The sequence below is a fragment of the Atractosteus spatula genome, chromosome 7, assembly GCF_055471065.1.
Source record: "Atractosteus spatula isolate fAtrSpa1 chromosome 7, fAtrSpa1.hap1, whole genome shotgun sequence".
NCBI lineage: Eukaryota > Metazoa > Chordata > Actinopteri > Semionotiformes > Lepisosteidae > Atractosteus > Atractosteus spatula.
Window position 1 is genome coordinate 28,811,426 of NC_142712.1, and position 25,141 is coordinate 28,836,566.

The 25,141-nt window shown below is 35.9% G+C and overlaps 1 protein-coding gene across 1 annotated transcript in view; it reads right to left on the reverse strand.

Moving 5' to 3' along the window:
- pkp1a (plakophilin 1a) overlaps positions 1 to 25,141 on the reverse strand; it is a 52,351-nt gene that overhangs the window by 18,803 nt on the left and 8,407 nt on the right. Inside the window, exons 2-8 of the mRNA XM_088921594.1 lie at positions 24,881 to 24,990; positions 16,767 to 17,125; positions 16,466 to 16,607; positions 14,889 to 15,096; positions 7,055 to 7,229; positions 2,814 to 2,931; positions 351 to 530 (exon numbers count right to left, since the gene is read on the reverse strand). Of these exons, the coding sequence (XP_088777720.1) occupies positions 351 to 530; positions 2,814 to 2,931; positions 7,055 to 7,229; positions 14,889 to 15,096; positions 16,466 to 16,607; positions 16,767 to 17,125; positions 24,881 to 24,990 (1,292 nt within the window). The remainder of the gene's footprint in view (positions 1 to 350; positions 531 to 2,813; positions 2,932 to 7,054; positions 7,230 to 14,888; positions 15,097 to 16,465; positions 16,608 to 16,766; positions 17,126 to 24,880; positions 24,991 to 25,141) is intronic.

Below are 25,141 nucleotides of genomic sequence, written 5' to 3' on the forward strand. Positions count from 1 at the left end.
TGGCTCATGTTGCAAACATTATAGCACGTCTAATCAACTATACAGTGGAGGGACAAAATTGATAATTGACAACATGATGAACACAAACTTTGGTCTACAAGTAGGAACCAGAAACAGAACAACAACAACATCTGAAGTGTGTATATTCACTAGTGAAAACTTCAAGTCTGAAATGTCAGGCAACTCATAAGGAAAATCTTGTGGAATATACTGTTTTCCTGTAAAGGGAGATTATGCTGAAAATAGGTGTAATATTGTGACCATGAAATAAAAAGTTACAGTACTGCAGACATTTAAGCCTTTACTTGAGTAAACAACTTTGGATATACATTAGATATACCATCTCTTACCATGTCCTGCTCAATCTTGCTGCTTTGACCACTGAAACAGCCAACTGCTGAAGAATTTTTGCTGGCCATGTCTCTGGTAGGTGAACTGGCAAGAGCATTGATTGTGGTGAAGCTGCTGGGGGCCTCAGTCTCCAGCTGATACGTTAGGTTATGCAGGATGCACACACAGTTCTCCACAGACTGAGCCAAGAATGAGGAGAGAAAATATTAAACCCAGAAATAGACAGCCAGCAATAAGCTCAATAGACACAGCCATTAACTGTACAAAGCACATGCAGCTCCACCCAGCAAACTTTATCAAAACAAAAAATGTCAGGGTTTGATGAGAAGCCTGCTTTCTGTCTTAAAATCCCACAGTCTCTCCAATTTAGATTTGCATAGTGGCAGAGTCATTTTCATTGTTTTTGCTCCAGAGACAAAAAAATTTGCCCTGGATTTTCTGAGAATAACTGTAAAAGTTGAAATGTGCAAATTTTGCAAGAGACAATGTGAATATGCAAAAACATGTATTTTATTTTTTTTTCACTTTAAGATAATTTTAGATTTCTTTTACTCTTTTGATATTCAACAAATGATAAGCTTTACACTAGAGAAAACATCATATTTATTAAGAATGATTAAGAGTTATAGGTGATCTTCCAAGTCCCAAGACTTCCCTCATCTTAATTTAAAGTACTGTACATCAAAGAAATAAGATGAAGAACTATTTTTGAAAATTGTTGCAACCAGTTTATGCAACACATATGTATGCGCAAATACTGTATAAACAGAATCAATCTTAAAGTAGGCAATTATAATACATTTTTGCAATATCAGTTTTTCTTAAGGAACATTCAAGTCCTCTCGATTCAGCCAGTGGATAAAAAGATCTGTTTATCCAAAATTTGTACTTAACGCTTTGCTTTGTCACATATACTGTATATTACATGATTTTCACTGGTTTGCCAGGAAATGAAAACTTAATTTACAGTTATTATTGTAGCAATTGTCATGGCACTTTAATTTTTAATAACAGTTGTATAGCAAGGTTTTACTGAGAAACAGACAAGTAGGCAACAGTTTTGTGGAAAAGAGAGATGTACTGTGTGAAAACAAGTTTTGCACACAGCAGTGCCATGAACACTTTTAATGGGTAGACACAGATGTTACTAAGCCTTGATGTGGTTTGACCAGTTATGCAGTAAATTCTAAGGCTTTGCCAAACAACATGAACATTTACAGTTCTTTTCTCAGGAGGAATGATTTTTTTCAATAGGTAAAATGTAACTACAGTACATTTACAAAACTGTAACTAAATTTACTCAAGCATTTCAAGATATGTGAAATCCAGACAATGGAAACAATGAATTATTGTTAGAACTTTGAAGACTATCTCTAATAAAACTAGGAGTACTTAAAATAGCTAACGCAACACAAAAATGTTGACATATGAGATAAATCCAAATAATTTCCAAATACGTTTTTACAGAACAAGATTACATCAAATTTTATAAAAAGAATGAAAAAACTGACTATTTATGAAACAACTCCAAACTTAGGTGACAGTCATGATTACAGTGTGCATCATAAATTATGTTGTATATTTTCAGTGTTTTTTTTTTCATCACATGACATCCATTTAAACTAGCCTTTGGATAATTTGAGTTATGTTATTTATGTTAATTAGGAAAAGTGATCTGTTTTTAACTTAATATCTCAGTGACTGATGTTTTGCCTAATTAATTCTTCAAGTAGAGTTTACAGCTGACACTTACACTAACCTCAGAGCCCATCTAACCTGCATTTCAGGTCTTCACTTTACCAACTATTATACATGCACTGTATATTGTTGCACATTTATTTTCACAGTTGTAAAATGAGATATTTCAACCATATCAGTTTAAAAAGAACAGAAATATACTGTATGCAGTGTACAATCTCCACAACTATGATATTTTAAGAATTATGGTTCATAATAACATTCAATACTTAGATGATAGAAGATAGAAGTGTTTTGTTTAATTGGGATATTTGTTACATAATACATCTTCTTTACCTCTTCCTTAAATAAAAAATGCAAAAAAAAGCCTAGCTAATACATATGGATATAAATTTGTACAAAGATTGTGTTAATTCGTGGCTTAATTTAACAATGTTTTATCGGACTGCATCTTATCACTACCCTTACAAAAAGCTTACCACCTACATTGTCTTACTTATATTTTGATAGATGCATTATTCATTGCATGCACTTTAGATCTTTTGTTTTGCAGAAATAACAGAAGTTGTGTAACTTGTCACAAACTTGGTCTGAAAAACATGGTGATGGAAGTGGGCCATAGAACTGAACAAATTTTTCACTAAATGGAGAACTATGTTTTTTGGGCATTATGTTATTTGGAGTTGTGTGCACTTATAAAATCTGCTAAATGTGGAAAGCCCCTTAACTTGATAACTTAAATGCCAGTTGTTATCCTAGCCCACCTTGTCATCTGGCCTGTCGGCGCTCACACAGGCCTGAACATAGCTCATCAGAGAGTCCACCAATCCACGGCAGTTCCTCATGGTTTGGCGATTACCCTGTTGTGCAGAGCTTAGGTTTCTGTTGCAGGAAAGGCAAAGATAAATGAAGAGCACATATATCACTTCAGATGTTCGAAACAATTGCTCAAAATTTAGAAAAACAGTATTGTCATAATGTATAAAATATAGTACAGCTGCTACACTAGCTAGTGCTGTATAGGACTTTATGTCAATGGTGTCTCCGAGCAGTATATACTGCAGGATATGTGCACTGAAGATAAAGTAGTCTAACCTTATCAACGTTGGCAAGCTTTGACTTCTCTACACAGTAGAATACATACAAAACCCTTTCTCTGGTTGTAATTTGGTCTTTTTGCTTAGGTTCAGCAACTAAGTATAATCAGTGATGGAACTGGCAATCTCCATAGATGATCTTGTACTCTTCCTACATTGTGACATTAACAAATACAAATAACAAATTCAAAAACAAAACACATAGGACAGGTGTGCAGAAATGTTTCGGGTTCCTTTGCCACTGGAAACTTTCCATGACAAAGGGCATCTGTACAAACATGTCAATTACAAACAAATGAGATGAGCACCATCTTGGCACAAAGATCCACAATGAAATCCAGAAACCAGGATTCATAATGAAATGCAGAATTTAAACAATAATGGGGAGGGGCAAACAAAGAAATAAAAGGATCTTGTATTGGGGACAAGGACAAAAGGAAAATCAATGTAGAAAACAAAGGAAAGGACCATTAAATGTTTATCACTAAATACTAGGGGTATTTAAAATAAAATACACGATATAGAAGATATTGGTATAGTGTTAGGAGTATGCCATAGACCACCAAATGCCAATGTTGATTATAATTCAACAACATATTGATAAACATATTAATAATTTATGTGCACATGAATAAATCATTTTTATGGGAGACTTCAACTTTCCTCACACAGACTAGGATAAGCCTGTAGGAATGTCAGCAGCAGCAACCAAAGTGGTAGACATGGTTAATGACTGTTTTCTTTTACATTTGGTTGGATCTCCCAGAAAAAGCAATACTTATATTGATCTCTTCTTTTAAAAAAATCAATACAGAGTCATTAGGGAACTGTAAATATAAGAAGTTAACAGAACCATTAGGGAACTGTAAATATGAATATGGAATGTATTGTAGTATACTTTGAAACTGTACAGACTATGTCGAATTCTATAGTTTACAGTTTGAGGAAAGCAGAGTTTGAAGGAATGGGGAAGACAATTTAAGAGAAGTGGAAGGGGGTAGGCTAGATAAGGAATCATTGGAAATGAATGGTACCAGTTTAATGAGATTCTGTTCAAAGCACAAAACAGATTTATCCCAAAACCGAGTAAATCAAAAGCTAAAAAATGTATCCCAAAAGGTTCAATAAATGAATTAGGAAAAATATTATGGAAAAGGAAGTGCTTCATAAAATGTTTTTTAAAAAATAACAAAAACCATTTTTAAAAGGACTGATCAACTAATTACAGACATATAATTATGTGGTTTGGGAAACAATTATTATAAATGAATGAAAGGATCTTCTATGTGAAAAAATACCTTAATAATCATAGATTCAGAAAAGGGAGGTCTTGATAAAATTCCAAGACTGGGCAGACACCTGGCAGATGATGTTTAATGTAGACAAGAAAAAAATAAATTATAAATACAAAAGGGGAAACACTGAGTTAGAAGAGGATGCTTATGAAAGACTCAACAGTTTATGTTGACTTAGTATTTACATATTATCTACATTATTTGGGAAAGCAAAAAAGGCTAACAAAGTGTTAGGATAATAAAATCAAAAGTTTATAATTCAAATCAAGGCATGTTGTATTAAATTTTTTTGTTAAATTTTTTACACAATGCTCTGAATTCAGTCCAGAGAAGAGAAACCAGATTTATTCTATGACTTTAGAGAATGTCCTACACAGACAGTCTGAAAGAATTTAACCATTTTAGTCTTGAACAGAGAAGACAGCTAGGGAACCTTGTATAAGTACACATAATCCTCAAAGAGGACTAGCGCTGTGAAGGGCTGTATTAGGTTAGGGCTGTGAAAACTAAAGATTTCTCCAAGCCTATGGTTTCTCATTTCACCTCTGACGGCTATGATCACACTAATCTCTCTGTCTAGGTTCTCAAAGCTGGTTTTTCTAATTCCAACATCAGAAAGACTACCAAAACTAAAATTATCCTGCAGCTGGGATCACACCTTTCCCCTTCTCTCAACGACAGACTACTTTTCTTCTAAATTCTCTCTATTCATTGTAGGTTTCATTTCACACCTCTCTTCACCTATCCTGACTTCACACACTACCTGATTGGCCACTCGTCCCTCCTCTCTCCCAGCCTTTGTTCTCCTGCTACATTACCTTTGCTTACTACCCTGTCTTTCTCACACCTGAAGAAGGCTCCATGGCTGAAACGTGTTTTCTTTCTTCTCTTTTCAGCATGGAATAATCCTATTACTTGTTCCTTTGCAGCCTACGCATGCTGACGCAGCTACCCACCTGAACTAATCTTCAAGGAGATTGACAAAGTCAAACCAGTGGACTTTTTCAGAATTAACATGAAGCAGACAACAGAAGTGAAAAGTATACAGATGTGTATTTAAAACTGCTAGCAGCAGGCACTTCTTCATACAAGGGGTTGTGGAACAAGCTACCTAGCCATGTTTTAAAATACTAATGCCCCATCTTGCTTAAAAAAACAGCTGGAAGAGATTCTTGTGTCAATAATACTTTATATACTACCAAACAAACTGTTCTTTTATTATAAAGATTTGATTTAATCTTTCAGGATAATTCAGGATAAAGAATTTTTAGAAAATTTTAGAAAAAAACAGGAAGCTGCTTCAAATGAATGTTTAATCAGTTCTTGAGCTTTCAGCAGCTTGTTTCAGGCATACTATATTCAAGAAAGCTAAAATTGTTTTGATAGTTATAAGTCTAAAGTAAACTAGTAAGATGAAAGTGATGAAAGACAGAAAATAATTATTGTCACAGAGCTACTTCTGCACTAGAGAAACAGAATTGTGTTTAACTAATGAAGTGTGAAACTAATACCTTTAAAAAAAGAAATCACCCACTGACATACTTGTGACTCCAAAACTAGAAATCTTACTCTGTCAGATGTCATAGGGAAATTTTTAGGTAGAGGCCCAGGTTGAAAATTGTTGGTGTACAGTTCTGAGGAATGGGAGGTGGTTGAGAGACAGTGGATCAAATCTGACTTGATCCACTGTCAACAATAAGGTTACTATTTTTCTGTAAATGAGACATCACCAGCATGTGAAGTCATCTAAGAAAAAAATATAATTCAATACATGCTGATGTTGTGCTACATTCTCTGCAAATTTATAGTAAAATCTATAGTATTTAAAATTAATATATAAAAGAACAGAGCTCATATTTCAAATCCAAATGATTTGCAGAATTTACAAAAATGGTCATAGCCTGCATTTGAACTTGCCCAACTTCTGCTATAGAGAGCAAGATGCATCCTGACCAGAGGCTTTTACTGGATGTGTTACATATAAGCCCAAGATATTTTAAAGTTTGTCTCTGGAAATCCTATCTTTCAAAATCACATGGAATTAATCTCCCGTTTACTTTGGCATTTTCCATTTGTTTAAGGAAATGCTTTTTTAATATAGAATTTCATGTAAGAAAATAATATATAACCTGATATGTTAAAGCAGTGTTTAACAAAAAGAAATATATTTAGTAATTAGATCATTGTGAGAAATCAAAGTGTTGATCCTGCTCTTCATACACCACTGTAAAATTCCATCTTAAAATAAATATGCTGTGGGCAGCATGGAGGTTAACATTACTGCTTTTCAATGTTGGGTCCCTGGGTTTAATTCCTGTGGTGCTATCTACATGGAGTGTGTACTTTGTACTTGTGTTCTCCGTGGGTTTCCTCCACATGTTGGTACAGTAGGTTGGGAAAACTAGCTCTGGTTTAAGTGTGTGCAAGTCTGTACCCAGAGATGGTGTCCAGTTCAGGGTGTATCCCATTGTGTTTTGCACCTATGCTACCTGAGGTAGGGTACAGGCCACTGTAACCCTGGATGTGATAAGTGGTAATGTGATGTGGTGAAAAAATATGATTTGTTGTTTTAAGCAACATTGTATGTGGCACACGAATCACAAAGGTTCTCACCTAAGACAGCCTGTGGCATTGTAGAAAATTTCTGGGTCCATATTGCTATTGACACTGGTCATCTGCTCTGCTGATCCAGCAAAGGGCACCACGATATTTTCTGTAAGCACTGGAAGAGCACTTTTGATCAGCTCAGGCTTAAGCTCATCTGCTGAAGACAAGTTCCATAGGAGGCCTGAAAATTAAATTCAGACAATCAAATCAGAGAAGTAAGGACTGAAGCCATAGCACATGTATAGTATCCTGCTCCTGACAAAATTATCAGACAAATTATCTTTTACTTACGGGTCTCACTTCTGACAAGCAATTTATTCTGTGTGAATGTTAAATTGCTTTGTATTTGCCTAATGTTAGTACTTATTTTAATAGCTTTATAACTTTAAAAAACATTGGGCTATAAAGCAGTAACATTAAAATATGGCCTTTTTGATATAGCTTTAAATTTGGCAAATGCCAAAGACATCCACTATGAAGACACAGCATATAAAATCTTTTTATAAAATTAACCCATTAATTATTGGCTGGGTGGCATTTGTTAGAATTTGGCTGTTTTCTCCAGTTAGAATGACATTTTGAAATACACTCTATAGTCATGTACAATATTTAAAAACATTTAACCAACTTTTACACATTACACATTTTTTTTGCCCCGACAATACTAAAAGAAACAGCAAATAATTTCTCTATCCATTCTGCTAATGTATGTTCTAACAAAAGATGTCATAACATGCCCCCAGGTTACAGAAAGAGTTCTGTCAGTACAAGCAATTTTAACATAATCGACTTTAAAGTATTACAGGGTCTAGGAGAGTTTAAAACCAATAAAATACTGAAGGCTGACAGTATTTCCCTATTTGTACTATATAACGAGGAATGTTATCCATGGATCTTTAACTGGAATATTTCAACGGTCACAAAGGATGGGACCTATACCTATTAATTGGAGAATTGCAAATTTAATCATTACAATTACAAAATGGGTTAAAAAAACAGAATCAGGAAATTACAGACCAATCAGTCTGGCACAGGTACTTTTATGGAAATAGACTGAACTAGAAGAATAACTATAAAATATGAAGACAACTAATGTCGATTTAGAATATTTAGATCTAACTAACCTAATTAATAAAACAAATGCGCTAGACGGGCTGATGACCTCATCTCATTTTTAAATTTCTTTATTCAATGCCTTGAATAAACAGCAAGAATAGATGATAGAGACTGAATTCCTGGAGGGTAAAATGTTGTCTGGGTTTTTGTCCCATCCAAGCTCTAAGTTAAATGGTTGGTATAATTATTTAAGTATCTTAATAACTGTAATAATTCTATCCTGGCTCAAGGCATTTTACAGATACCTTTAATGAAGCCAATGTTTTGATTAATCATTTGTAAAAGATTTTACCAAACATGTTTCTTGGATTGGCAAAAACAAACAGGAAACATTAGGAGCTCCAAGGAATGACTCTGTCACCTCTGCTTTAAATTATCCATCCATACAAACATGCAAACAGAGAACATATATGTTCCACACAGATACAGTAATGCCCCAGTTGAAGCCAGAGCCCTAGTGATACAAGACTGCTACTCTTACCACCGCAGCACTGTGCCATCAGCTCTAAAACATGTGGCATATATTTAGATTTACAGAAGCTTTTAACAAGAACATTTATAAAAAGTTGAGTATAAAATAAAAAGCCATATACTGTACAGTAAATCCAAGATAATTCATGCACATGAACTGAACATGTAAATAGAAAACACAGATTCATCTTAAGGGACACAACCTCCAAATTCACTGATCTTAGCAGTGGATAGCTATCGTAATTCACAGAGTTCCATTAGTCCTCCTGAACTGTATCAGTGATTAAGATTTTGGAACAGTAAGCTAAAAACTAGTTAAATATCCAGATGATATTTAGAGAGAAGTGGCAGAGAAGGGAAAAAGGGATTTACAAACAAACTTTAATATTTGGTTTGGGCAGACAGTTGGCAAATGAAATTTAACACTGACAAGTGCAAAGTAGGAGTATGTATGAGGTGCCGTTTAGGCCATTATTCAAACTTTACCTCTCATACACACACAAAACATTCTCACATTCACTAGTTTTACCTTGCACATACACATAAAAGGCACAATGTGATTAGCTGAGAAAATTTATCAACAAGCTTTCTCATTTTCTGTTGCGCTCCAAGATTGAGGAAAGAAATCAACCAACTGCAACAAGCACTAAGCCAAGCCGTAGCTTTAATTAATAACATCTTAGCAACACCAGAAGCAATAGCTTCATTGTCATCGGTTACGCCTGAGATGAGTGTTCTTCGGTCAATGCATGATGCAGTTATCAATGCTGAAATAAGTACTTTATTTCAACGTAATTTCTTTGGGTTTCATATTGTGCAGACTGCCTCTGAGTTGATACTGGTGCTAACGTTCCCATCGCAGCTTTGGCACCACCATCATTAATTCGAAATAAAATACTTATTTCGGCTTCAGTAGTTGCATGCTCAGACCCAGCGCCATGTGGGGGGGCAGAAGGGGGCATCACCCCGTCAACTGAACTGTCCCGCCCCCTCAGGTTTGGACAAAAGGATTTTTGAACACTTTCGCTTACTTAACTTAACTACTTAACAGCAGAAAATGAGAAAGCTTGTTGATAAATTTTCTCAGCCAATCACATTGTGCCACTTAGACGGACCACCTACATTTGGCCATAATTCACCTCTCAAATACACATACAGTGGTGTGAAAAAGTGTTTGCCCCCTTCCTGATTTCTTATTTTTTTGCATGTTTGTCACACTGAGATGTTTCAGATCATCAAACAAATTGAAATATTAGACAAAGATAACACAAGTAAACACAAAATGCAGTTTTTAAATGAAGGTTTTTATTATTAAGGGAAAAAAAATCCAAACCTACATGGCCCTGTGTGAAAAAGTGATTGCCCCTTAAACCTAATAACTGGTTGGGCCACCCTTAGCAGCAACAACTGCAATCAAGCGTTTGCGATAACTGGCAATGAGTCTTTTACAGCGCTGTGGAGGAATTTTGGCCCACTCATCTTTGCAGAATTGTTGTAATTCAGCCACATTGGAGGGTTTTCGAGCCTTAACCGCTTTAAGGTCATGCCACAACATCTCAATCGGATTCAGGTCAGGACTTTGACTAGGCCACTCCAAAGTCTTCATTTTGTTTTTCTTAAGCCATTCAGAGGTGGACTTGCTGGTGTGTTTTGGATCATTGTCCTGCTGCAGAACCCAAGTGCGCTTCAGCTTGAGGTCACGAACAGATGGCCGGACATTCTCCTTCAGGATTTTTTGTAGACAGCAGAATTCATGGTTCCATTTACCACAGCAAGTCTTCCAGGTCCTGAAGCAGCAAAACAGCCCCAGACCATCACACTACCACCACCATATTTTACTGTTGGTATGATGTTCCTTTTCTGAAATGCTGTGTTACTTTTATGCCAGATGTAATGGGACACACACCTTCCAAAAAGTTCAACTTTTGTCTCGTCAGTCCACAGAGTATTTTCCCAAAAGTCTTGGGGATCATCAAGATGTTTTCTGGCAAAACTGAGACGAGCCTTTATGTTCTTTTTGCTCAGCAGTGGTTTTCGTCTTGGAACTCTGCCATGCAGGCCATTTTTGCCCAGTCTCTTTCTTATGGTGGAGTCATGAACACTGACCTTAACCGAGGCAAGTGAAGCCTGCAGTTCTTTGGATGTTGTTGTGGGGTTTTTTATGACCTCTTGGATGAGTCGTCGCTGCGCTCTTGGGGTAATTTTGGTCGGCCAGCCACTCCTGGGAAGGTTCACCACTGTTCCATGTTTTCGCCATTTGTGGATAATGGCTCTCACTGTGGTTCGCTGGAGTCCCAAAGCTTTAGAAATGGCTTTATAACCTTTTCCATACTGATAAATCTCAATTACTCTGTTTCTCATTTGTTCCTGAATTTCTTTGGATCGCAGCATGATGTCTAGCTTTTGAGGATCTTTTGGTCTACTTCACTTTGTCAGGCAGGTCCTATTTAAGTGATTTCTTGATTGAGAACAGGTGTGGCAGTAATCAGGACTGGGTGTGGCTAGAGAAATTGAACTCAGCTTTCCAAAGATGTGATAAACCACAGTTGATTTATGTTTTAACAGGGGGGACAATCACTTTTTCACACAGGGCCATGTAGGTTTGGATTTTTTTTTCCCTTAATAATAAAAACCTTCATTTAAAAACTGCATTTTGTATTTACTTGTGTTATCTTTGTCTAATATTTCAATTTGTTTGATGATCTGAAACATCTCAGTGTGACAAACATGCAAAAAAATAAGAAATCAGGAAGAGGGCAAACACTTTTTCACACCACTGTAAAATGCTCTCACAATCTCCATTTTACCTCACATTCAGTAGTTTTACCTTTCACATACACATAAAATGCATTAACATTAAGTATTTTTTCCTCTCACGTTCACTTTGTGAAAGAGTGTTTTCTGTGTATGTGTGAGGTAAAACTAGTGAATATGAGAGTGTTTTATGTGTATGTGCGAGGTAGAACTAGTGAATGTGAGTGCGTTTTGTGTGTATGTGAGAGCAATTTCTGTGTATGAGAAGTTTGAGTAATGGCCTAAACGGCACCTTATAAGTATGTTCTATACATATCACACAAGATTTTTAGCTGTGGGATGCTATGCATAAAAGGGAACAGGGTGTTTGCATAGATTTTCTTGTGTTTTCATCGAGACAATAAGTTACAAGACCATTCAATCTGTCTAGCCTGTTTGGTTGCTAGTAGCTAACTGATCCAAGGATGTTATTCAGCCATTCTTTGGTTCTCCTAGGGTACCAGCTTCAATAATATGACAGGTCAGTGTATTCCACACTAACACAATCCTTAGTTTAAAACATTTAAGTTTTTAAAACATTTAGAAGTATATTTCACTTGTGTACTCTTGTTTTACATGTGATTCTGAAATCTGTCAATTGAGATGAAATGATGACGATGCCTTTGAAGATTTAAAACATTCAGATCACATCTCCTTGTAACCGTATTTAAGGGAAGGGTGAAAAAAAGAAAATAAAACATAAGACGCTTGAAAAATACAAAAATCAGTTCTCTAAGTCAGTGTAGGACATTCCTTTGAGTCTGAAAATGTATGTTGCTGATCTAGTCTGGACTGATTCCAGAGCAGGAATATCTTCTTTTGTAAGTTGGTAATTAAGTAGGGAAGGAATAAACAACAACAGAATGCTTGGGTGCAAAATGTGAAACTGATATCAAGCTAACTGAATCTATAGTTTTACAATGTTTTACTTTGACCTTATTTAGATGGTTGTGTTTAGTTATGTCACTGTACCACAGGAATGAATTAAACCTTAAGAATGTGTTCAAAAGGGAGCAACAAAAATTGTTTCTGCTCTGAACGGATTTGTTATGTACAGACAGGTCAAAGTAACTGAATCGCTTCTCTCTAGACTGAGAGGAGATGTGGACCAAGCATATAGATTCTAGAATTCTAAAGGGTATAGACAGGGTCAAGGAGACTACTTCAGACTCAGCAGTACTCGAGAACAAGATTACAGGTGTAGAGTAGAAGGGATATCAACCAGGAACTCTTTGTACTGTACATAAGGAGATCTGGGTATCTAGATATCTAGATATCTAGATAAAGCTTCCCAGCCAAGTGGTTGAGACACAGACTCTGGGCCTGTTTAAGCAGCATCTGGATGAAAGTTTAAATTTACTTAGCTACTAAACTACTAAATGGACTCCTCTCATTTGCAGCCTTTCTCTTTTTGTGTAAATTAGAATTAACCAGACCTAAAATAAATTAACACAGTGGTTCTCAAACTGTGGTATGCATACCAGTTGTGGTACGCAGAGTGCCGCCAGGAGGTACGCCATAAGACCCTGGAACTTTGTTGTGTGCACTGAAAAATTGGGATGGTTTTCATATTTTCTATTTTAATAAAATTAGTTTGTGTCAAATACGCAGCCTACGTACTACGATACAGCGCACGCTAATGCTTGAGTGGACACAAGAGCTACAATGTAATTCTATACCATTCTATTGGAAGGCGTGCTACGAATGTAAGTGGCAAATTGTATTTAAAAAAAGTTAGCTCCAGCAAACAGGGAGGTAGGAGAATGTGCGCGATTGTGGAACAATGCCAATGTTGTAAGCACAGGAAAGGACAGAAATGTGTACTACGAACGCTGGCAATCTTATGAGCATAGGAAAGCGTGATAGATAACAGAAAAATATTTAAGAACTGTTCTAGGTTAATTTGAGAAAAATAAAAACTTTTTTTAACTTCTGAGATGGATTCCTGAAATGGAAGCGGGGAAAAATGCAAGCTTGCGGATTGCCAAAGCAGGTAAGCCCCACATTATTTGTGAAGAACTTTGTTTACCATTGGCAAAAGAGCTGACACATTATGTGTGGAGAAAAAGCTGCTAAACAGCTCGACCTGCTGCCCCCTCCAAAAGACACAGTCACTCAGAATTATTGATATGGCGGATGATGTCAAAAGTACGCTGATAGAGAGCGTTAAGATGAGCAGATGCTTTTCACTGCAATTAGATGAGTCTGTAAATGTGGTTGATTTGGCCAATTTGCATGTTTACATTAGATACGAGTTTGAGGGCATGTCCCATGAGGACTTTCTGTTCTGTAAGCCACTACCAACAGGAACTACAGGAGAGCACGTTTCAGCTTCTGAATAAATTTATCGAAGAGAATGGCATCGACTGGATAAAATGCGTCAGAGTTTGTACAGATGTTGCTAGAGCGATGACAAGCTGACACAGCGGTGTAGTTGCATGAATTAGGAAAGGTTGCTCCAGATATGAATTGCAGCATCCACCGCGAGGCCTTTGCCGTCAAGGAAATGCCTGACGATTTAAAATCTGTAAGACTCTGTTGTAAATTGTATCAAGGCTCGACCAATGAATTCACCTTTGCTTTGCTCGACTAAACACGCTCACCCCACTCACTGAAATGGTGCTTTTTTAACTGTTTATTTTTAATTGTTGTTGTTCCTGTTTTTTTTCTGTAAAGCGCTTTGAGAAGTCACCTTTAAAGGCGCTATATCAAATAAAGTTTATTATTATAATATTTATTATATGTGTATGTGAGTGTGTGCACACACATGCGCTCATGTTGGTCATTGAGATTTTCTGTGGTTCCTATGAGAAGATGACTTGTAGGTGGTACTTGGATTCTTTGGTTTGATCAGGGGTGGTACTTGGTCCAAAAAGTTTGAGAACTACTGAATTAACATATATTAACTAAAGTAGTGGAGTTAGAAGGTATCAGGTTTTGTAAGTTACATCATTACTGGTAACTAAGTTATTCAAGGACCAATACAGTACTTATTAAAGGTGTTAATGTCCTAGAAGACCAACATATTCACACTGTTGTAAGAGCACTTTACATATATTACATTCAAAACAAATAATTAATTGTAAAAATAGAGTTAAATAGTACAGAAAAAATATATTTTCAGCATACATTATTAAAGGATGAAAAAATCCAGCATACAGTATTAAAGGATGTTTTACAATTAGCAAAACCTAACAAGATATCATATCAAATACAGCAATGAATCATAGGATCTAAAAGTTTATTATTTGCAGACAATGCAGTCCTTTTGTTTATCTGTTCAGTTTAATACCTTTTTTGCTACCAAAAAAACACAATAAGACTATAAAGCTTCACTGGAATCTTTAACAATAGTGATTCAAGATGACCTATAATCAGCTAATTAGTGTTTTTAACATTTCCAGCTTTAAGAGGATGTTTTCCCCATTCTCTACAAAAGATAATGCAAACTGCATTATACCTGTCAGCTGTTTCTGAGTCTCAGTGCAGTCTGTATCCCTGAGCAGTCTCACAGCCTCAGTAATCCCACTGCATCTTTTCACCTCCAGCTTATTGGTGCTGTCCTTAAACACGAGGTTGCGAAGGGCTGCAGAAGCTGTCTGCTGAATTTGAGGGTTGGAGCTTTGAAGCAGACTGATAAGGCTGGGGATTCCATTAAGCCTGTAAACCTGACATAGGAAACACACCTTAGCATAAGGTTTATGAAATGTGACCCTTGGGGCCCTTAAATAACCTTTTTTTTTAGACCAAACTTTTAATTTCTGTATATAAATGAACACTTAATTCAACTAACAATATACTTAAGTAAACTTTTTAGAAATAATTTTGAGTTCTATAATTGTGTTCTAGATTCAAAGTGCAATTGTATACAATTGAACATACAGATTAATAAACAGATATGTAATATAATAATGATAATATACAGAGATGAAAACTATTTAAAAAGTCTCTTTATATTCATAACGAAAATGATCCCTGAGGCAGACAAATTAGGTTTTTCCTCTGATATGCAACAAAAAACACAAAGGCACATTTCTCACACTACATACTGCACTAGATGACATCATGCCACAAGATGGGTAACTAGCACTTATTCACCGATTCATTAACAATAGCATTCATTTATGGTACAGATTTTTAAAACTACCGCCAGAAATCAATGTTGCAATGAGTATGAATTCACTCTCTCCTCCTTTGTATTCACTCTCCCCTACCTCCTGTATTCTCAGCTCTATTCCATGAAGGCGAGTGGCCATACACACCCTCAGTGCCCAGAGATTCTTACCGGTCAGGGAAATTAAGCTGTCAAGAATTGCTCAGAGATGAGAGGTACTTTTAAAGGATAGGGCCTAAGGCCAATGTAATAATATGTAATGTTTAAAAATAACTTTTAACAAATGTTCTTCTGATTGACCTATTAACTTATTGCACACATGTCTGTCAGATGTGGGAAACCATTTGTTTTTATTCTATCAAGTTTTAAACTAGTGTATTTTATTGTTAAGCCAGATTTAAACAAGCCATGTCTTTATAAATGTTGCTGCTATACAATTACTTCCAGCTGAGTTGAACTACATTAGCAATTAGTCTGTTAGCACTGTTTCAAAGAAAAAAATGTTTTTATAAAGTGGGTGGGAAAAAGTCTGGATTCAGCTTTTTTCCTATTTGAAACAGATTCCCAAAATGAGAGGTGAATTCCTGTATAATCTTATGTAAAATATAAATTGAAAAGGTAAAATTGCACACATTTGTACCTGCAGTAAAAAAGTGAATTTAAATATTCTCTAATGTACTGTATCAGGATTGAGGAAGCACATATATTTAATTTATATTTATGATTGATTTCCATCCATTGTTAAAAAGCTGTTAGTTATATACTGTTAATTATATAGTTAGTGTCTAATTAATTTGCATTTATAGCTAAAAGGAATTCTCACTACAATTTGTTTGTTTTGTTATCCGGAGGATAGGTGAGAATGATCTATCAGTGCTATACTTGAGTCAAGTGTGACATACAACAGCAGCAGTCTGATTCACCTCTTGCTTTGCCTTGTCATCTTTGAAGGTGGCGTGTTGGATGAAAGACGAACCACAGTGTTGGTAGTTTTCATCTCTGCTAGACAGGTACTCCACAGCTTCTTGCATGGTTATATCAGCTTGTGTCACATCCCCATTTATTCTGTAGGCCACAAGAAAAATAGAAATGATAAAAATGGTATTGTAGAAACTAAATGAATATTTTTTTATAAAAATTAATTATAAAACAGTGTTTTGCCGAAATATTGTAGGTAAGATATTGTAATGCCCTGTCCTTAGCACAGGAGAGCTCTTTACTCACCCAAACTGCTCAGATTTGCTCTTTGTTACAGATATTTTTGACCCTAGCTTGCTCGAGTTGACAGAGGGTACTCTGAAGCGAGGCTGGCTGGGGCTCTGTTGATAAGAAGGGCTCTGAACAGTATGCACACTGCTCCGATTGGTTTTGACATTGATTGTTGCACTGCGAACTGCTGGCCTTTGGATTGTGGAGAAAATCGCCAGTTCAGGATCGCTGCGGCTAGGCTTCAGTACTGGATTGCCACTGGGTGGACTGGCAGGCAAAAAGCCAAACTCCCTCTGGCTTGAGGAGCTCACTATTCTCCTTGTTGTAGTCCTGTTTTGAACTGTGTTTGGAGGGAAGCTCTTTTGCCGGCTACCCTAAAAGCAATAATAAAACATTATTTCTTCCAGTCAGTCTTCATTCAGGGTAGATTATTCAGCTGCTTAGGATACATCCTTTAAAGGTTTCATTCAGTGCTCTCCAACTTGACTGTAGTATCCAAAATTTCAGACTGATGGTTATCAATGCCACTAATTAGGACTGAATAATGGTATCTCATGTCAAGTGATATTTACACCTCTTATAACAATCTAATATTGGCAAAATTTGTTAATACTTTCTCTTGGACTCTGGTCATACACAACAGTTTTCTTGTCAAGTGGCAAATAGAAGAAGTACTAAAACAGATCACAGGTCATTATTAGGCAGCTATTCTTAAAATAGTAGGAAGAGTAAAAAGGACACAAAAATCTGAATTGCAGTTTCAACTCTTTGGATAAAAGACATGACTTAAAGGTGACTCACACTCCCTGACTCAGAGACAATAGCACATGCTAGACTAAACTAGTGGCTCCAAACCAGTCTTCGGCGACTATAATCTGCAGGTTTTCATTCAAGCTGAACTGAATCACCAGTTCTCACTGACTACTTTAATTGATCTCTTTGCTTGGCTATACTTCTATTTAACACATTTCAACACTCAAGCCTAAATTTAACAAAAATAATCCTAGCTCCAATGTTTTACTTCTCCCAGTTTCTTAAGGTTTAAGTAACCTTTTCTCAGTCTGCTTACACTCATTTCTGACTATCGCTTTTCTAACCACTTTATCAAATACAGACTCATGAGGGACCAGAGCCTATCCCAGCAAGCAATGGTTGCAAAGCAGGATACAGCCTGAGCAAGACACAAGTCTATCACTGGGCACACAGTGACACAGACACAAATATGCACACTTTCTCCTGGGCCGATTTTCCAAGAAGACAATTAACCTACCAATATGTCTTTGAACTGTGGGAGGAAACACCCAGAGGAAACCCACAGAAATGCAAGGAGAATATAAAACCTCCATGCAGATAGCACCCCAGGAATTGAACCTAGGGGCCCAGCGCTGCAAGACAGCAATGCTAACGACTGTGCCACCCTGCCACCCCTTATTTCTGACTATAAACAGTTCTTAACAGGTGATCAATTAAAAAGACACAAATAGGAATGAGGTATAATAGGTATTAGACACTCCCACAATAAACGCTTATTCCTTTTGCAGAGGTCCATCTGGTTGTATTTCAAGTCAAGTACCTCAATTATGGCACTTCTGAAAGAGCTGAAAGAATTATGCCCAAAATAAAAAATATCTTAACCTGTGATTAATAAATTGGTATGGAGCAAAAGCTAGCAGTTACAGTGGTCCTGAGAACTAGTGATAATGTTAGAAACAGTTACCTCTATCATTTTTAGCTATGGCTGTTACGCTGCTGTACCACCTGAGAATCTGCAGGGCAATGCAGCTGTTGTAGCCCATTAGTGGATGAAGTGGTGCTATTTTATCCATATAAGAACATATGATCTTTTACAAATAAAAGGGGGCTAAACCCACCATCTAGCCCATTTAACAGTAGATATTTCCTCTGAGGAACTTATCCAGCCATGTCCTATAAGAAGCCAAGGTATCAGATTCAAAAATATGGTTGGGTAGCTTGTTCCATACTCCTACAACCCTTTACAAAAATGCTTCTTGTCCTCACTTTTAAGTTCATTGTAGTTTTTATTAGTGTCTCATGTATGTTTCACTGTTAATTCTGAAAAAGTTGACTGGGTTGACTTTGCAAAAACCCTCAAGGATTTTGAAAACTCAGAATGCAGATGTGGTCATGCTAGAAGTAAACTTTTGGGGGTCTGGCCAGATTCTGTGGTTTGTGTGTCATGAACAGTCTCTTTTTCCAGAACCCTTTTTAGTACTTCAAATGCCATTTAACTTCTCACTACAATTCCCATTTGGGGGTATTACTGGTGAATTTGCTCCCCACGTCATAAACGACACTCCTGGTTTCATAGGGTCTTTATTAAAGTATTCAAACACAAGGAGCTACTTTATACTCAACAACAGAAAAATATGCACAAGACGAAATTAAGAGATGAATTTAGGACTGAAAACGGTACACACTTTTTTAGACAGTCCCTTGTGTCTGGAACAAACTGCCCAGACATGTTGTTAAAGACTCTATGATGAATACTCTAGTATGAACTGGAAGGTTGTGAATTCAAATTCCAAGAGGGACACTGCCCTTTTGTACTTTAGCAAGATACTTTATTTACAGTAGTAAAGGATATGTAGTAAATGCTCTGTTGTCCAAATTGGCAGAAATATAAGTTGCTTTGGACAAAAGCTCCAGCAAAATAAATAAGTACACTCTCAGGTTACTAGTAAGACAGCAACACAGGTGGCCTGTAGGGCCTCATCTCCTTTTGTATCTCTTCTTATATTCATTGTCTTAACACTAACCCATGATAAAGTCTTAGTTCAGAAATGTATAAAACAGTACTACTGTACTTGTAAAAATCATTGGAGGGAGAGTTCAGAAATATTCTGGGAAATACTCCAAACAGCTAAAACAGTTGAATTGACTATCAAATACAAATAAGAAAAAAATAAGTGAAAGTTAAGTAAGCAAGCAAGCAAGCATGGCAGCTTAGTAATACTGACAAGCAAAACTGTGAAGAGGCGTGTTCATTTACAGCCCTGAAGGAGAAGGCGTGCAAAGGCAAGTATAATAAGCTTCCAAAAAGCCAGCGCCCTTTAACTGCATTGTGGTTTCTGAATCTCGAAGCTGTAGACTTTGTGTCTTAGAATTACACTCAGTCCTGTTCTGAATTTTTGTGATCTCAACTGCAATGATTTCTTGTTTTTACAATGAGCTCATACTTATTCTCACGTTGCATTATTATCCATTATTAAAATGGGTAAGAGAATATGGCACACAAAAAAAAAACTTTGGGAATAAAAAATACATGTTTCTAACATGCAATGACATAACTGTTTTCTGTAATTAATATAAATGGTATACTGTATGTAATTACATTAAAATATTTATAGTGAAATAGAGTAATGAAAAATATTGAATACTGAGTGGCAATTAAAAATCTGTAAGAGTTTAAGTACAAACTTCTTTAAAGCACGTTATCAGCTACACTACTACTAATATATATATATTATAAAAACACTGAACTATACTGTATATGATAAAAGCGCAACTTCCTTCTTATGAAGAACAAAGTCTTAATGTTCTACTTAAAGCTTTTGGGACATGTAAGGAAGATTAGAATCTTCACTCACACTTTTGATATGACACAGTCAAACAATGCCTTTATTCATACAAGTCCAGTGTTTACCCTCACTTAACCTCGTCATTATTAATTCTGCAATGAATCAGAAAAGGTGCCGATGAAGTCATTATTGTTCCCATTTTGACATTTTTGCTGGGTCTTGTCTCTGTCAAATACCGTAGCCAAGAGAGATGGGATCATGCAGATGATGTTTCTGACTCAACTACACCAACACCCAGCCCAGTGTCCTGTAGTGTGAGAACCTGCTTTTGACTCACACAGCTCTATACATGTTCCCATTCCACAATGACTCACAGATGTTACTTGCTATGAGCCCGTCTACAGGAGGTCATAACATATTTTATCCTCTTGATTTCATGCTTGTACATATTCTGTATTGTCTTTTTGGAAATATTATTTTTTTAATAAAAACAGAATCAAGCCCAGGAAGTATCTCATAAGCAGAGAAGATGTTAGTTGTGACCGCAAACTAGTGAATTTATTCAAGAAAAGTAACAAAAAATGGAGAATAGGTCAAATACAAGCTGATACAGATATTATTTTAGTCTCTATCACAAGGTCTTTACAATTAATAATAACTGCCTTAAAGGAAGTTGAAAATAAACTGGTGTGACTGACCATGCATGGAGAACACAGTAACATGTCAGCATTCTCAGGCTAAACAAGTCAGTCAATCACTATCAATGGGAGCATCATGCATCAATATAGGTGTGTCTGAACAAGTTATTGTTAGCACCTGTTCAAAATTAATTCACTATACATTAATGCCATATAGGTTCTCATTCTAACAAATACTCACTGGGTGGCTATTTAACTTCTGCTGTCAAAGAATATACTGTAGCAGACTTTACAGATTAAATTAAAAAAAATCAATATGCTTCAATGAACATGAATGGAAATCACTCAAATCACTTTCAATACACACCTGCTTCAGAGATGATAACCTATTTATTCATTCTGACAACTCTGTAACATCCATCCATTTCAAAATGGTTTCTTCTGATTCAGGGTCATGGGGGAACAAATGTCTATCCCGACAAACAATGGACACAAGGCAGAGTGCACCCTGACCACACCACACACCAGCCCATCACAGCGCAACCACACAGACAAATGAAAAAGAAACACGCGCACACACACGCACACATACTGTATAGGAACATTTTTGTTCTAGAAGCCAATTAACTGAACACTATGTCTTTGGACTATGGGAGGAAACCAGTGCAAACACAGGCAGAACACAAAATATCCACACAGACACAACCCCAGGTCTGGAATTAAACCCAAGGCCTCAGCATTGCAAGCCATTAATACTAATCACTGTGTCACTGTGGCACCCCCCAACTCTATAACATTATCACATTAACAATTCGTAGTGTTTCTATGTGGCCAAAACTGGGATTTGAACCATTGTCTCTTAAGCGTCTGAGTAATCAGCCCATACCGTACTTGCTAAACAGTCTGTTACTGGGTGTGACGATTTTAAATGCTGTTAGTGGTCCTGGACAGTGATATGATTGTAAAGTCCAGTCTCGTCTTACACTGAGGCTTATTCCAGTTCCATAATGGTGCACCAAAACAACACGACAGGCATCTTGAATACCTGAAATGTTGAAACTACAAAAAAAGTTTAAAAATTATATCAAACACTGCTCATACAATGCTAAACCTACAATTAATTCACTTAACAGCACATTGCTAATAGATGGTGAGGAATCAGAACAAAACACTTTGTATCATTTACTGCAAATATAAATAAGTTACCATATTTTTTATAAACCCTTAGCTTTCAGTCTGGATGGATCCAAGGACAACTCCATAAACACGCAACGGTTTTGAAAGTAAAGTGGATATTTTAATGTTTTTGTTTAAACCTGTGGTTGGATACTTATTGTAAATTTTAACAACCATTACCTTGATTGCTGAATGGTACTTTGAGTAAAAAAATCTCTCTTGTATTTGTAGCTTCTATTTTTCCTCTTGTAAAAACTTCTTAAATACTGTAGTACGCATATATGGAAAATGCTCAGGATTAAGAAATGTGAATTAAATAACACATGGCCTGGTTAAAATCATTTCAAGCAGACAGATTTTTTTTTTAACTGAAGCTCAGTCAAACAAAGCTTTTTATTGACTTCAGCCACACTGGTGCAAAGAAAAGCTCTTTGCTGCATATAATACCAAAGTATTATGCACACAGGTGCTAACCACACAATAAACTTAATATATGAAGCACTAAGGCCATTAAATCATGAAGTAAACTCACAGCATCAACATTTGCAGCCAAGCACAAAATAGGTAATATAAAGTCAGAACTGCTTCTTTGATAAACCATGATAAATCGTGATTTTTGCTTTACAGCTAAGCAATTGTGTATTTATGACCATAAGATTAACACAAATGATAAAAGTAATCTAACATTTTTGTTTTTCTGGATATATTTTATTTTTGGTTAATTTCATGCATACATTTGGTAGCTTTCCGAGTACAAAAATCAATATTTGTTTGCATAAATGAGACAGTAACTGCATGAATTGAATTCTGTGACCCAATGAGGTTGCACACTCTTTGTGTAATCATCTGAAATGTTGCTAAGCCTTTTCTGCACCCACTTTGAATTCGTCCCTATTTTTGGGAAGTTCTGACTTGAATTCTTTCTTCAGCATGTAAAATTGGATTTGCATGTCTAATTGGATTTACATCTGGAGACTGAATTGACCAGTGTAAGATTTTACATTTTATTTCTTCTGATGAATTTCTTGGTTATGCCTACTGTATATGTTTTTTGCCACTGTCATACTGTGTGGTGAAATACCGCTCAATAACTATGGTAGCATTTTCCTTTTTACAGAAGCAGACAAAATATTTCTAGAACTTTATTAGGTACGCTATAGGCACATATTCAAACTTTGAACTTTGTCTTTGTTGATAATGTAACTAAGGATGACAGCACCAGAATTGATCCTCAATTTTACATAAATATTTTGGCTGTAAGGACAACACATCTTAAAATTAATTCTAACAAAGTATTTATTTTATCCAGTGGCACAGTGGAGCAGTGGTTAGCATTGCTGCCTTGCAGCACAGGGGCTCTGGGTTCATTTCTACATGGAGTTTGTATGTTCTTCTTGTGTTCCCATAGGTTTCCTCCCACAGTCCAGATGCATACTGGCAAGTCAAATGGTTTCCGGGGGAAACTGACCCTGGTGTGAATGTGAATAGGTGTGTACTATGTGTGTCCTGTAATGGACTGGCATCCCATCCAGGGTGTACCCCTTGTTCCTATTGCTTGTCAGGATAGTCTCCAGCCACTTTATTTTAAGCCACTCCAAAGTTAAATTGTAACTTTGACCTTATGCATTGGATAATGTGTCGTGCTGAAAGGTATTTGTCCCAGCTTTAAGGTCTAAAGCACGTTTTCCTCTACGATTTGACAGTACTTTGTTCACTCTATGTCTCCACCAGTCTTGATAAGCTTCCTAATCTGTTGATGAGAACCAAAACTCTGACATAATGCTTTGGTTACACACAGACAGTGACCATTACACCAGCTTTACTAAGATAACAAACCATGTTCTTTTTTATCTTCCTATAAAACAATCTCTGAAAATCTACAGAACTAATATTAATATTAGTGCAGCACCTTGGGCAGGTTTCACATCCCATTATAGATTTTTTGGGTGAAAGTATGTTAAAGCAATTAATAATTGTTTGACTTGAATTTTGTTTGATTATTTTGTTGTTCAACAGTTTGAGATGATGCACTATGGAAAACACTACTGCTATATAAAATAAAGACAAATAAGTAAAGTAATAATATTATTAATAATCCAACACAGAGTGTCCTTTGTATATTACTTGGATCCTGGATATGATATTTAAATCACAAATAAACAATCTAGGCAGCAAATGCAAACAAAAAACAATGAGATCTTGTTGTTTTCCATCATTAAAGACTAGCAGAGATCCTGTCTATACAACAAAGCAACAAAAAATCTTTCCGTTTATCCATTTCAATACCTCAACAGTAAACATCAAAGTACTGTATTTGTATTATTTGAGTCTTGTATGTTTTATAAATTATTATATTGTCTCATTATTAGATAATACTTACAAGTACACTTCTATGATAGGTCACTCTATAAAAATTATGTACAGAAGACACTGAAGGAGCAATTTTAAACGTAATTCATATAATCTTCATAAGTTTTTTTTTCCCAATTCTTACAGAAATTAATTGATGTCTTGCACATGACGTTTACTCTCTGGAACTTCAAAGACAGTTTCTACAAAGATATTTGCCATACATGTCACCTCTTAAAGTTATATTTTTTAATTATAAACATTACTAAAACATTGACCATGTGCATGGATACAAAAAAAATCTAAAGGAGACAAAACTGCAAAAATGTATATATTTGAAAGTATACTGTATTAAGGTAACATGAACAGATTATGTTCATTATAGTACACATAAAAGATAACAGAATAACGAGAAAATTGTAATTACCAGTCTTCCATAGAAAGTTGCTGTGCTTCTAGATAAAGTGCTTCCATTTATCTTTTGTGGATTGAACTTAAATGAACCAAATCCATTTGTTTTGGACGGACTTTCTGGACCTGGTAAAAAAAATAAAGACAAGCACATAGTGATACACAACATTAGATGAACACTTTCATTACTGAAAATGTTGTAGGTACTCTTGAGTTAACCTAGCAAGATGCTTTTTTAGATATTGCAAGAATGTTAAAAAAACATGTGGAGTTGCAA